The sequence below is a fragment of the Mustelus asterias genome, chromosome 28 (assembly GCF_964213995.1).
Source record: "Mustelus asterias chromosome 28, sMusAst1.hap1.1, whole genome shotgun sequence".
In the NCBI taxonomy this organism is placed as follows: Eukaryota; Metazoa; Chordata; class Chondrichthyes; order Carcharhiniformes; family Triakidae; genus Mustelus; species Mustelus asterias.
The window spans coordinates 7,458,311-7,473,994 of record NC_135828.1 but is presented as its reverse complement, the minus strand read 5'-3'; the positions used below and the strand labels follow the sequence as shown (position 1 = coordinate 7,473,994).

The 15,684-nt window shown below is 45.5% G+C and overlaps 1 protein-coding gene across 1 annotated transcript; it reads right to left on the bottom strand.

Moving 5' to 3' along the window:
- Positions 1-264: 264 nt before the first annotated feature.
- On the bottom strand, positions 265-10,163 carry LOC144480201 (uncharacterized). Its single transcript, XM_078199380.1, has 3 exons — positions 9,959-10,163; positions 6,014-6,308; positions 265-2,098 (listed from the first exon to the last, which is right to left on the bottom strand). Exons 1-3 carry the CDS (start codon positions 10,130-10,132, stop codon positions 1,464-1,466), a joined length of 1,104 nt encoding a protein of 367 aa, XP_078055506.1. The 5' UTR covers positions 10,133-10,163; the 3' UTR covers positions 265-1,463.
- Positions 10,164-15,684: the final 5,521 nt, after the last annotated feature.

Below are 15,684 nucleotides of genomic sequence, written 5' to 3'. Positions count from 1 at the left end.
AGGGACAGTTTAGGCTCGGGGACAGCTACCACACGCACAAATTGAAAGAATGGCAACTTCAGTAAACAACTAGATGGTCCAATGTGACTCATCACCCTCATTGGGAAGTGGTGAGGAATAGAGTGGAGGTTTTCTTACCCGGTTTGCACTAGTGTCAGGGTTTAACCATTTGGGAAGGTACTCAGAAGCCTCAATCAACAAAAGGTCCCCATCGTTACATTGCAAGAAGTTGGAGTTAGAAGAATAAAAAACTGACAGTATTTTGGCAACGGATTAATTTATTCAGAAGAAAAAATATATTTTCAGCAACTACCCTGAGTAACAGTAAAGGGCATTTAAAGTACAAAGGCCCACAGCTCACAAAATATTTAACCCATCTGGAAAAGGGAAAAGCCACTAAAGTATCTGGACAGAGGAGAAGGTGCTAGATTTTGCAAGCACAGAGTTAAGATGGCTGGAATTCACCGGGGACATGTGTTGCTCTGATGGCTTTTTATCTTATCCCACGAGATACGAATGTCCCAGCTGATTTAGCTCTTGGCAGTGGGGGGCTCAGTCTCTCTACCTAATGGACAAATCTGAGTTATATTGCTGATAGCTTTCTGATGGTCCATGCTGAAAAATGTGTTTGGGAGAGAACATCAAATGACAGTGGTGCATTGAACCTATCATGTTTCATCAATTGGGGCTCTCTGGGTAGCACTTGTTCCTCTTTGAGTCAGAAGGTTATGTGATCAAATCCCACTCCGGATACTCGAGAAATGGAGGCTGAGACATCAGTGCGGTACTGAGGGAATGCTGCACTGCTTAAGGTGCCTTATTTCAGCTGAGACATTAAACCGAGTTACCATCTGCCCTCTGAGGTGGACTGACAAGTTCACAGGGTACCATTTGAAGAAGGAGTTCTCCCTGGTCATTAATCAACATTACTAAAAATGAGATAGCTGACCCACATCACATGATTGTGGGCACTTACTGTGCATAAATTAGTTGCCTTGTTTCCTGCAATACAATAAATAAAAGTATTTTGTCAGTTGTAAAACACTTTGGATGTCCTGTGATCGTGAAAGCAGCTATATGAATTCAAACCTTTCTTAAGTTGCATAACTTGCCACCATTTTTTATATTCAGTCGTGGGAAATGGGTGCCACTGGCTGGTCAGCATTTATTGCCCATCCCTAGTTGCCCGAGGGCTGTTAAGAGTCAACTACATTGCTATGGATCTGGAGTCACATGTAGGCCAGACCAGTCATGGATGGCAGATTTCCTTGCCTAAAGGACATTAGCGAACCAGATGGGTTTTTCCGACAATCGACAATGGTTTCATGGTCATCAGTAGATTCTTAATTCCAGATTTTTTTTATTGGATTCAAATTCCACCATCTGCCGTGGCGGGATTCGAACCCGGGTCCAGAATTTCTGGATTACTAGTCGAGCAATAATACCACTAGGCCATTGCCCTCTCAGTACTGAGGTTCATGTTTTATATGACAAGTTGGACATTGTACTGGAGAATGGTAGACACGGAATGAATCAGCACCCTCAGGTGACAAAGGAGGAAAGTTATCCATTGACTTAAAGTCCAATACTTGGAACATACTGATTTTCATTGCATCTTTCCTTGTTGCTGTATTTGTCTCTCTAGAGTCTTTGTACATATAGATGCCTACTCCACTGGTACTGATGAGAAGTGGGAGTGAGGAGGAAGTCCATTCATGTGTGACAATGTTCCTCAGTGCCAACATGTCCGTCTTGGCCACCTCGATCATGCTCATTGTCAGTGCCGAGCTCAGCAAGGTGCACAGGAAAACGAGGCAGTTCAGCAAAGACCCCAGGAGTAACACCAAGGCAAAGAAGCCCAAAAAGATCAAACTGGACCAGCTGCCTGAAGGAAGAATCTGAGGAGTATCCGGGTGGAGCAGGCAGTACACAAACAGCAGCGGACAGCTGTTAATGGTGCAGGTGTAATAGACATCCAACACTGACATCTTGTGGTCTTGACCAAGCTTTTGGATCAAAGTGAGGTAAGTACTCTTGAACATGAGGTTTAACAGTCCGTATACGTACACAATAACTTCATCAGTGAAGTTCTGAAAACCTAGGCAGGAACAAATCAGAGCAGTTCATATTTAGAAAGCAGGATAAGCATGTAGTAAGTTACGTTTCCCCGATTTTTAACATTCCTCAAAATAAATCAGTTTCCCAATAGGACATGAATTTAACAGTTGCTATAGCAGCCCTGCAACAGGGAGATGTGATGTGCTCTGTATGAATTTAATGATGTAGAGATGCCGGCGTTGGACTGGGGTAAACACAGTAAAAGTTTTAACAACACTAGGTTAAAGTCCTGGACTTTAACCTGGTGTTGTTAAAACTCTTACTGAATTTAATGAATCATAGATTCCTACAGTGCAGAAGGAGGCCATTTGGTCCATTGAGTCTGCACCGACCACAATCCCACCCAGGCCCTATCCCCATAACCCCACATATTTACCCTGCTAGTCCCCCTGACACTAAGAGCTAATTTAGCGTGGCCAATCCATCTAACCCGCACATCTTTGGAGTGTGGGAGGAAACCGGAGCACCCAGAGGAGACCCACGCAGACAACGTGCAAACTCCACACAGAGAGTGACCCAACCTGGGATTCGAACCCGGGTCACTGGTGCTGTGAGGCAGCAGTGCTAACCACTGTACCACCATGCTGCCATGATAAGGGAAATGGATGACATGTACTCTGAACGGTGTTGAACTAATAATAAAATTGAAAGGAACCCAATATTCTTAATCATGTGTGACCAATGTCAGACAGCAGTCAACAAAACCATTGAAATATTCGCCAGTGGAAGTCCTAATCTAACTGCATAGTGCTCCAATCTACCAATATCTTGAGAAATGTGATAAAGAGTCATCCAGACTCAGAGTTTGGCTCTATTCTCTCTCCGCACACCTGCTGAGATTTTCTAGCATTTTCTGTTTTTGTTTCAGATTCCAGCATCCGCAGTATTTTGTCTTTATCTTGAGACATGTATCCAGTTCTGGTCACATTCATTTTCTAAAGGAAGTGCACAGTAGGGCTGTGATCCCAAGCATCAAAGATTTTACTTATGAGGAAGAAATCATAGAATCTCTACAGTAAAGAAGGAGGCCATTCGGCCCATCGAGTCTGTACCGACCACAATCCCACCCAGGCCCTATTCCCGTAACCTCACACATTTATCCTGCTCATCCCCCTGACGCTAAGGTCAATTTAGCATGGCCAATCAACCTAATCTGCACTTCTTTGGACTGTGGGAGTAAACGGGAGCAGCAGGAAGAAATCCACGCAGGCACTGGGAGAATGTGCAGACTCCACACAGACAGTGTGGAATTGACAGGCTGGAATTGAACCCGGTTCCCTGGCTCTGTGAGGCAGCAGTGCTAACCTTTGTGCCACCGAGCCGCCCCTTGTAATGGAGAAATTTGGGGTATTTTCACCTTAAAAAGTGATCTTCCAAAATAACAGAACAGAAAAATAAAAATAAGATACATGAGGGACCCGGGTTCGATTCCCGGCTTGGGTCACTGTGCGGAGTTTGCACATTCTCCCCGTGTCTGCATGGGTTTCCTCCGGCTGCTCCGCTTTCCTCCCACAGTCCGAAAGGCGTGCTGGTTAGGTGCATTGGCTGTGCTAAATTCTCCCTCAGTGTACCCGAACAGGCACCAGAGTGTGGCGACTAGGGGAGTTTCACAGTAACTTCATTGCGGTGTTAATGCAAGCCTACTTGTGACACTAATAAATAAACTTTAACTTTGAATAGACAAGGATACACAGGCAAATTTACAACAGAGGAGATTCTTCTATCCATAGCGGCATGAATACATGGAATGGGCTCTATAAAAAAATCAAAACCTCAGAATCATTCAATTGACCTCTTAAGTAATTTATCTGGCAACAAATTATCTGTTGGTGTATTCAAGTCACCTTTCACTCAAATTAAAATAATTGTAGGGACCAGCAATAACTAATTTTAACAACCATGTTGGCGCCATGCGAATTAATGCTCCAGCAACCATTTATTGATCTATCTTCGACAATCTTTGGAGAGGGGAATGATGTTGCTGTGGGTGACCCTTCAGAGACACATGGTTCACGGTCCCACATCGTGCAGGTAGAGGGGAGAGAGGAATGATGTTGCTGAGGGTGACCCTTCAGAGACACATGGTTCATGGTCACACATCGTGCAGGTAGAGGGTTCACCGTCCTTTTAAATCACTGGAATGAGATGCAAAGAGAAATTTGGCAGTTGCCCCAAAGGATAGAATATTTATTTCCCTTGTACTGCCCTCAACTGGACAAACAAAAGCTAATGGAATCTAACCTGTGTGGCTAATGATTGGCAATATTTTGTGAGATACCGTGACTAGGATAGGGAAGAGGTCACTTTGTCTAAGGGCAATGTTCAGTAGAGATAAAAAGAAAGATCACTGCAAATTCTGGTTGACATTTATAAAGTGAAAAGTTAACATTTTGGTCACAGATTCTTTTAAAGAACCAAGAAGAGAGATCGATGCCAGACCAGCAGAAAGAGTTAGTTATATGTTAGTTCATCTTCTCCCTTGCATATGTTGATGGACATGTACATTTACCAGTGTTTCCTTTTTTATTTCACTATTGACAACACTTATAATAGTGCTGGCACTAACATACATCAGAGCGTGAGTGTAGAAAGATGTTGAATGCTTGATCATAAAGGCATGTTGTGATCAACTATTTACAATCTAAATCGATGACTTGGATGAAGGGATTGAATCTATAGTAGCTAAATTTATTGATGACACTTAGATAGGTAGGCAAGTTGGAGCCTCAGTCGTTGAGCATGTTCAAGACTGAGATCAATAGATTTCTACATATTTGAGGGAGAGGTATAGTAAGGTGTTAACATAGGAGATAGGAGCAGGAGGAGGCCATTTGACCCTTCAAGCCGGCTCCGCCATTCATCACGATCAGGGCTGATCGTCCAACTCAATAGCCTAATCCTGCTTTTTCCCCATAACCTTTGATCCCATCCACCCCAAGTGCTATATCCAGCCGCCTCTTGAATACATTCAATGTTTTGGCATCAACTACTTCCTGTGACAATGAATTCCACAGGGTCACTACTCTTTGGGTGAAGAAATGTCTCCTCATCTCCATCCTAAATGGTCTACCCCAAATCCTCAGACTGTGACCCCTGGTTCTGGACTTCCCCACCATCGGGAATATCCTCCCTGCATCTACCCTGTCTGGCCCTGTTAGAATTTTATAAGTTTCTATGAGATCCCCTCCTCATTCGTCTGAACTCCAGAGAAATCCTAACCTAGCCAATCTCTCCTCATACATCAGTCCTGCCATTCCCGGAACAGCCTGGTGTTATGGAAGGACATTCCAACATGCAACAGCACAAAGACCAAAAGGCTTTGCCACTGAGGAGGGAGCAGAGAGAGAAAGTGAAGGAAGTTGAGTCAAAAATGCCAACTGGGGCGTAGGGCTAGAAAATGGTGTGGGATGAATATTAAGTTGAGACAGTAGAGTTTGAAACTAGACTTGTATTTATATAACATTTAACATGAATTGAATTACTTTGAAATGACGTAATGTATAGAAGCTATGCTCTGGTTTATTCTTCATTGCATCTTGGGCAGCATGGTGGCATAGTGGTTAGCACTGCTGCTTCACAACACCAGGGACCTGGGTTCGATTCCCAACTTGGGTCACTGTCTGTGTGGAGTTTGTACATTCTCCCCGTGTCTGCATGGGTTTCCTCCGGGTGCTCCGGTTTCCTCCCACAGCCAAAGATGTGCTGGTTAGGTGCATTGACCATGCTAAATTCTCCCTCAGTGTATCCGAACAGACACCGGAGTGTGGTGACTAGGGGATTTTCATAGAAGACATTCAATGTTTTGGCATCAACTACTTCCTGTGGTAATGAATTCCATTGCGGTGCTAATGCAAGCCAACTTGTGACTAATAAATAAACTTTAACTTTATCTTACCTGCAAAAACGGTGCAAGAAGTGACCATGAGCACCAGAAAAGCACTGCTGAAGGAGGTTCTCTTTTTCAAGTTGAATATTTCCATGAATGTCAAGGTGGCCAAGGGTGTAAACCGCCCGATGAATGTGAAGACACTGGAATTGGAGCTGCTCATAGCCCACAGGGTTAGGACTGAATGGAAACTAAAGCAAATGGAAGGGAGCAGGAAGATCTCTCCACTCTCTAGTAAATAAGGCTTGATCTTCAACAGTCTGGCTTGCCTCAATAACTGCAGCACCACAATAGTCAGCAGCGCCTAACAAAGAATAACACAGTGAAACAGTATCGCACAGGAGGACTTGTATACATTGCATACATCCTAAAATGTCTCAAAGGATTTTGTATGCAATAAATTACTTAAAATGACTGTGAAGTACATTAAACAGTTATTTTGTGCAGCGGAAGATCCCACAAATAACAATGAGGTGAATTGCCAGCCAATCTGCTTTTCATAGTCTCTGTCGAGGGAGGAATGTGAGCCAGGCCATTAGGCTACCTGCTCTTCAGATAGTGCCACTGGACTTTTGACTTGCCCTTGCCGCTGCACTAAAGAGTCTGCCCACTTTGTGAAACCCCAATTCCTTGAGTGGAGCTCAAACCACAAAGTGGCACAGTGGTTAGCACTGCTGCCTCACAGCGCCAGGGACCCGGGTTCAGTTCCGGCTTTGGGTCACTGTCTGTGGGGAGTTTGAACATTCTCCCTGTGTCTGCGCGGGTTTCCTCCGGGTGCTCCGGTTTCCTCCCACAGTCCAAAGATGTGCGGATTAGGTGGCTTGGCCATGCTAAAATTGACCCTTCATGTCTAAAGATATGTCGGTTAGGGACATTATCCATGCTAAGCTGTCCCCTTAGTGTCCAAAGATATGTATATTATGTGAATTGGCCATGTTAAATATACGGGGTTATGGGAATAGGGTGGAGTCTGCACTTTCTCCCCGGTGTCTGCAGTGGTTTCCTCCGGGTGCTCTGGTTTCCTCCCACAATCCAAAGATGTGCGGGTTAGGTTGTTTGGTCATGTTAAATTGCCCCTTAATGTCCCAGGATTAGCGGGGTAAATGTGTGGGGTTGTGGGGATAGGGCCTGGGGTGGGATTATTGTCGGTGCAGACTCGATGGTTTGAATGGCCTCCTTCTGCACTGTAGGGTTTCTATGATTCTACGATAAGATAACATAATTTCTGGACACACAAAACTGTTCATCACTGGAAGTAAGTGAGAGTTGGAGGGCTCATTCACCGCACTCTACAGCAACATTTAAAGAATTGACATCAACAGGTGAGCTAAGAGCAGCAGTCCTTCACCCTGTACACTGGAATGAGCGACCTCATGTTCCTCCAAGTATCTTCACCAGATGGACTGCAGCAGTTCAAGACTCATTGTCACTTTCTCAAGGGGAGAAGGGGGCAATGATTGCTGGCTGTGCCGGTGATGCCCACATCAGTGAATAAAAAAGAAAGCTACCAGTAATGTTGAATGCCAAAATAAAACTATTACTAATTTTGTGGGGCATTTATCCCTGAGGCAACAAAGCAAATATGTGATCACTGAAGCATCATTTTTTTTTTAAATGGACAAACCATTGTAACAAACAGGGAGCTTGACTTACTTAATTGCCACCAAGGAGTGAGTTAAGGCAGAAAAAGCCCCATTATAGAGATGTGAAGGGGGAGAAAATACAGGAGTGTTTGGAAAAGAACAGGACAAAGAACAAAGAACAGTACAGCACAGGAAACAGGCCCTTCGGCCCTCCAAGCCTGTGCCGCTCCTTGGTCCAACTAGACCAATCGTTTGTATCCCTCCATTCCCAGGCTGCTCATGTGACTATCCAGGTAAGTCTTAAACGATGTCAGCGTGCCTGCCTCCACCACCCTACTTGGCAGCGCATTCCAGGCCCCCACCACCCTCTGTGTAAACAACATCCCTCTGATATCTGAGTTATACTTCGCCCCTCTCACCTTGAGCCCGTGACCCCTCGTGATCATCACCTCCGACCTGGGAAAAAGCTTCCCACTGTTCACCCTATCTATCCCCTTCATAATCTTGTACACCTCTATTAGATCTCCCCTCATTCTCCGTCTTTCCAAGGAGAACAACCCCAGTTTACCCAATCTCTCCTCATAGCTAAGACCCTCCATACCAGGCAACATCCTGGTAAACCTTCTCTGCACTCTCTCTAACGCCTCCACGTCCTTCTGGTAGTGCGGCGACCAGAACTGGACGCAGTACTCCAAATGTGGCCTAACCAGCGTTCTATACAGCTGCATCATCAGACTCCAGCTTTTATACTCTATACCCCGTCCTATAAAGGCAAGCATACCATATGCCTTCTTCACCACCTTCTCCACCTGTGTTGCCACCTTCAAGGATTTGTGGACTTGCACACCTAGGTCCCTCTGTGTTTCTATACTCCTGATGACTCTGCCATTTATTGTATAACTCCTCCCTACATTATTTCTTCCAAAATGCATCACTTCGCATTTATCCAGATTAAACTCCATCTGCCACCTCTCCGCCCAATTTTCCAGCCTATCTATATCCTGCTGTATTGCCCGACAATGCTCTTCGCTATCCGCAAGTCCAGCCATCTTCGTGTCATCCGCAAACTTGCTGATTACACCAGTTACACCTTCTTCCAAATCATGTATATATATCACAAATAGGACAGTGAGGCTGAATCAATGAACTATCCAGTCTACCCTGTCCACTGCCCTTATTGTTTAATTTCCCTCTAATTATTTAATTGCTGTTTAAAAATAAACTATTTCAGAAAAGTAACATAACAATCCTCTGAAGAACATTTTCTAACCTACCCTTCGATTTATTTTAAATTCATGCTCTTTCATTATTATCTTGCTATCATAACCTAACACAGCTTTGAATATATCAGGTTATATTTTAATCGATTGGGCTTTAATGAAAAGCCCTAATTCTCTTCATAGCTGTAATCTTGTAACGTACAAGTGAAATTCGAGCTGCAAACTTTCTACTGCATGCACATCTTAAAAATACTGCAGATTAATCGCTATCTGTTAAAATTTAACATTACTGTCTTTGCTTATTGTACTCCAGGCACAAAGCCAGACCATTCTGGTGGCCTTTAAATTTAAGTTGCCACACAGTCCAAAGATGTGCTGGTTAGGTTGATATGGGCGGCACGGTGGCTAGCACTGCTGCCTCACAGCGCCAGGGACCTGGGTTCAATTCCGGCCTTGGGTCACAGTCTGTGTGGAGTTTGTACATTCTCCCCCTTGTCTGCGTGGTTTTCCTCCGGGTGCTCCGGTTTCCTCCCACACTCCAAACATGTGCTGGTTGGGTTTATATAGGCGGCACAGTGGCACATTGGTTAGCACTGCTGCCTCACAGCGCCAGGGATCTGGGTTCAATTCCGGCCTCGGGTCACAGTCTGTGTGGCGTCTGCACGTCCTCCCCCTTGTCTGCGTGAGTTTCCTCCGGGTGCTCCGGTTTCCTCCCACAGTCCAAAGATGTGTGGGTTAGGTTGATTGGTCATAGTAAATTGTCCCTTAGTGTCAGGGGGATGAGCAGAGGGAGATACGTGGGGATAGGGCCTGAGTGGGGTTGTGGTCTGTGCAGACTCGATGGGGTCGAATGGCCTCCTTCTACACTGTAGGGATTCTATGATTAAATTACCTGTTATTTGCAACTAAGAACTTGCTAAACCTCTGCTCCATTTAATTCGCAGTAACTTCATTGCAGTAAGCCAACTTTAACACTAAGAGATAGCACAGATATGATGGACAGAATGGTCTCCTTCTGTGCTGTATGGTTCTATAATTCTGTCTGAAAGGATAAGTGGGGGGAGAGTCAAATCCCTAACAGACCGGGTTGTGTTGGCACCAAGAGCAGAATGGCAGCGCTGGCCCCTGGCTACAAGTAACAATCTCCTAACCTGACAGAGAGCGATGAAAGCGGGCAAGTTGAAGCGATATTGATTGATGAAGACGCCGTTGAAGAACTCGGAGAAGCCGGAACAGAGCACGTAGAGAGCCCCGGAGACTGAGAGGCAGCAGCCGCAGAGCAGCCTCCTGGATCCGGCTTCCTGAGCAGAGACTGTCGCCTCCATCCCAACACACACACACACAGTCCAACTGCAGCGCATTAAAAATTAACCACCAGCTCCATGGTAGCCTGAACTCACAAACCCTTCCCTTCCAACCCAGTCAATCATCTACAGCTAAACTGCAAACCCCTCCTACGTTTCAACAAGATATTAAAAACCTCCAGAAATCAGAGAAAAGGTTCAAGGCACACAGCAACCAAGACTAGACTGGTAAGTGTCTGGACTTCGCATGAGGTGTTGTCATTAAAAAAAGACGGCGGAACTGCATTTATATAGCGCCTTTCACAACCTCCCACCCAACTGGGAAGAGGGGAGGGAGGAGGGGATGAGGAGGGAGCAGGGAAAGGGAGGGAGGGGTGGGGTGGAGAGGAGGGGCGAGGTAGGGTGGGGGAGGAGTGGGGTGGGAGAAGGGGGGAGGGGGAGGCAGGAGTGGGGGAGGAGGGGGAAGGGTGCAAATCCATCCCAGCCAGAGCAGAGATTGAACCCTGTGCTATGAGACCATAAGACCATAAGACATAGGAGCAGAATTAGGCCACTCGGCCCATCGAGTCTGCTCCGCCATTCAATCATGGCTGATATTTTTCTCATCGCCATTCTCCTGCCTTTTCCCCATAACCCCTGATCCCATTAATCAAGAACCTATCTATCTCTGTCTTAAAGACACTCAATGACCTGGCCTCCACAGCCTTCTGCGGCAGAGTTCCACAGATTCACCACTCTCTGGCTGAAGAAATTCCTCCTCATCTCTGTTTTAAAGGATCGTCCCTTTAGCCTGAGGTTGTGCTCTAATGTTGGCACTAATCTGATCCACACTGGCTGTGGATACTGGATGCTGGGACGTAGTCTCCTCTGGCTGGAGGGTGGTCTAGAACAAGTCTCAGGATACGGGTTAGCCATTTAGGACTGAGATGGAGAGAAACGTCTTCACTCAGAGGATGGTGAACATGTGGAATTCTCTACCCAGAAGATGGTGGGAGGCCAAGTACAGGAGTACAGTTTTGAGATAGAGGATCAGCCATGATCAGGTTGAATGGCGGAGCAGGCTCGAAGGGCCGAATAGCCTACTCCCACTCCATGTTCAGCCAACGCACTCCCAAGTTGCTGCTGAGGCTCACATGTATGTTGAAGTCTTGGAGCTAGGAACAGTGATGGAAGAGGCTCCAATTTCTGTCCATCACACGGCTAACCAGGAATTTCTCCAACCCTTACCACCTGCCATTGGCGTGTCTTGGAAGGATTTACAATTTCATACTCAATACATTTCCATGAAATAAAAAAAGAAAATGCTAAAAAATATTCCACATCCTCAATGTAGGGGCAGCACGGTGGCACAATGGTTAGCACTGCTGCCTCACAGCGCCAAGGACCCAGGTTCGATTCCAGCCTGGGATCACTGTCTGTGTGGAACAAAAGAACAAAAAGCAAAGAAAATTACAGCACCGGAACAGGCCCTTCGGCCCTCCAAGCCTGCACTGACCATGGTGCCTGACTGAACTAAAACCCCCTCCCCTTCCGGGGACCATATCCCTCCGTTCCCATCCTATTCATGTATTTGTCCAGATGCCCCTTAAAAGTCACTATCGTATCTGCTTCCACTACCTCCCCTGGCAGCGAGTTCCAGGCACCCACGGTCACCCTCTGTGTAAAAGACTTGCCTCGTACATCTCCTTTAAACCTTGCCCCTCACACCTTAAACCTAGTAAGTAGTCTCACAACACCAGGTTAAAGACCAACAGGTTTATTTGGTAGCACGAGCTTTCAGAGCGTTGCCCCTTCATCAGGTGAGTGCAATGCTCTGAAAGCTCGTGCTACCAAATAAACCTGTTGGATTTTAACCTGATGTTGTGAGACTACTTACTGTGCCTACCCCAGTCCAGTGCCGGCAACTCCACACCCTAAATGTATGCCCCCTAGTAATTGACTCTTCCACCCTGGGAAAAAGCTTCTGACTATCCACTCTGTCCATGCCCCTCATAATCTTGTCGACTTCTATCAAGTCGCCCCTCAACCTCCGTTTGCACATTCTCCCCATGTCTGCGTGGGTTTCCTCCAGGTGCTCCGGTTTCCTCCCACACTCCAAAGATGTGTGGGTTAGGTGGGATGGCTATGCTAAATTGCCCCTTAGTGTCAGGGGGGCTAGCTAGGGTAAATGCATGGCGTTATGGGGATAGGGCCTGGTTGGGATTGTTGTCAGTGCAGACCCGATGGGCCGAATGTTCTTTTTCTGCACTGTAGGGATTCTATGATTCTACAAAGTCCTAGAGTTTGACTCGAACTCGCAGTTCTGCCTCAGAGTCAGGAACACTATCACCGTGCCACAAGACCTCATCTATACTTGGTTATAAACCATTAACGTCTTCTGGATCTCGTGTGAGCTCATCAACCTGAAAGATTAACTCCGTTTCTCTTTCCACAGACCTGCTGTGAGTCACCAGCTTTCGCTCTTATTTCAATCCTGTAGCATCCAAAGTATTTTGTTTTGTCGAAGTGTGCAGAACTCTGGGAGGCAAGAGAAGTGATTGCAGAGCCTCTGGCTCTGATCTTCAGGTCGTCGTTGGCCTCTGGTATAGTACCAGAAGATTGGAGGTTAGCGAATGTTGTCCCATTGTTTAAGAAGGGGAACAGAGACTTCCCCGGGAATTATAGACCGGTGAGTCTCACTTCTGTTGTCGGCAAGATGTTGGAAAAAATTATAAGGGATAGGATTTATAGTTATTTGGAGAGTAATGAATTGATAGGTGATAGTCAGCATGGTTTTGTGGCAGGTAGGTCGTGCCTTACTAACCTTATTGAGTTTTTTGAGAAAGTGACCAAGGAGGTGGATGGGGGCAAGGCAATGGACGTGGTATATATGGATTTTAGTAAGGCGTTTGATAAGGTTCACCATGGTAGGCTTCTGCAGAAAATGCAGATGTATGGGATTGGGGGTGATCTAGGAAATTGGATCAGGAATTGGCTAGCGGATAGGAAACAGAGGGTGGTGGTTGATAGTAAATATTCATCATGGAGTGCGGTTACAAGTGGTGTACCTCAGGGATCTGTTTTGGGGCCACTGCTGTTTGTAATATTTATTAATGATCTGGATGAGGGTATAGTTGGGTGGATTAGCAAATTTGCTGATGACACCAAAGTCGGTGGTGTGGTAGACAGTGAGGAAGGGTGTCGTAGTTTGCAGGAAGACTTAGACAGGTTGCAAAGTTGGGCCGAGAGGTGGCGGATGGAGTTTAATGCGGAGAAGTGTGAGGTAATTCACTTTGGTAGGAATAACAGATGTGTTGAGTATAGGGCTAACGGGAGGACTTTGAATAGTGTGGAGGAGCAGAGGGATCTAGGTGTATGTGTGCATAGATCCCTGAAAGTTGGGAATCAAGTAGATAAGGTTGTTAAGAAGGCATATGGTGTCTTGGCGTTTATTGGTAGGGGGATTGAATTTAGGAGTCGTAGCGTTATGTTGCAACTGTACACAACTCTGGTGCGGCCGCACTTGGAGTACTGTGTGCAGTTCTGGTCCCCACATTACAGGAAGGATGTGGAGGCTTTGGAGAGGGTGCAGAGGAGGTTTACCAGGATGTTGCCTGGTATGGAGGGGAGATCCTATGAGGAGAGGCTGAGGGATTTGGGATTGTTTTCGCTGGAAAGGCGGCGGCTAAGAGGGGATCTTATTGAAACATATAAGATGATTAGAGGTTTAGATAGGGTGGATAGTGATAGCCTTTTTCCTCTGATGGAGAAATCCAGCACGAGGGGGCATGGCTTTAAATTGAGGGGGGGTAGTTATAGAACCGATGTCAGGGGTAGGTTCTTTACCCAGAGGGTGGTGAGGGATTGGAATGCCCTGCCAGCATCAGTTGTAAATGCGCCTAGTTTGGGGGCGTTTAAGAGATCCGTAGATAGGTTCATGGACGAAAAGAAATTGGTTTAGGTTGGAGGGTCACAGTTTTTTTTTAACTGGTCGGTGCAACATCGTGGGCCGAAGGGCCTGTTCTGCGCTGTAATGTTCTATGTTCTAAAAGAGCAAAAAGAAATGTTGGAAATACTCAGTGAGTTTGGTAGCTTTGGGGCTGAGAGACAGAGTTGAGTCCTTTTGTTATTAAATTCATGTTTTTTTTGTGAGGACAGTAAGAAGTTTAACAACACCAGGTTAAAAGTCCAACAGGTTTATTTGGTAGCAAACGCCACTAGCTTTCGGAGCGCTGCCCCTTCTTCAGTTGGAGTGGAGAAATGCTCACAAACAGGGCATACAGAGACACAAACTCAATTTATAGAATAATGATTGGAATGCAGTCTTTACAGATAATCAAGTCTTAAAGGTACAAACAATGTGAATGGAGGGAGCGTTAAGCACAGGTTAAAGAGATGTGTATTGATAAAGAGATGTATATAAAGAAATGTGTATTTTTGTGAGGTACAGGGGAAAGAGTTCAAGGGTAAAATAAGCCAGAGGTGTGTGATCGGGTAGAGGACAGGAGTGATGACACAAATGATAAAGGCGCAAGGCAAACTGAGCTAGTACTAAGATGAATATCGAAACAAAAGGTGAGTCCAGAGGAGATGGGGAGATAAAGATGTGTCGAATTCTATCGAGACTGAGAGCATTAAAGGATGAAAGTAAACATCAGTGCAGAGAAGACAATGGTTTGAAATTACCAGCGTTAGATGAACAGCTACACTCTGTTGTGTGCTTTGGGCACTCCATTGTGGAAAGGATATTGGAGCCAAGGGGAAAGTACGAGGATATCACCATGAATGAGAAATTATGGTTACAGTGTGAGATTTCGCGAGCTGAAATCGCCAAGGGAAAATCCAACTGCTGTTCGAAATTCTGAAAGCAATTGGCAGCATAAATAATGACAGATTATTCACACTGATTGGTGAATCGGGAAGGAAAGGAGGTGTAAAGTAATGAGGGAGGTGAGAAGAAGCTCTTCAGGATCCAGTCCCGAAGGTGATTATTGAAGCCGAGACAGAAATCTGTACAGAAATGAAGAAGAAAAATACTAAAGGCTGAAAGAAAAGAGCAGGAGATGGGATTTTGAGTTAATTGCTTCAGTGGGGAAAAGCATAAGAAAAACTTGATTTCTCCAGCACCAATCACTCAGAATATCCCAAGGTGCTTCATAGTTTATACTTTATGAAGTATACTTAGGAAACAAAGCAGCCAATCTGGGCACAGCAAGTTCCATAAACAGCCACCTAACAGTGTCCAATGTTCCCTCTCCAAGAGAGAAAATGCTGGAAAATCTCAGCGGGTGTGGCAGCATCCGTAAGGAGAGAAAAGAGCTGCCGTTTCGAGTCCAGACGACCCTTCGTCAAACAATGTTTCCTCTATCTGTTCTTTATTGTATGGAGCCTTTTTGTTGCGGTACCTTTAAGATAGGTGTTTAGTTTATTTATTAGTCACAAGTGGACTTACATTAATATTGCAACAAAGTCACTGTGAAAATCCTCTAGTCGCCACACTCCGGCGCCTGTTCGGGTACACTGAGGGAGAATTTAGCACAGCCAATGTACCTAACCAGCACGTCTTTCGGACTGTGAGAGAAAACCGGAGTACC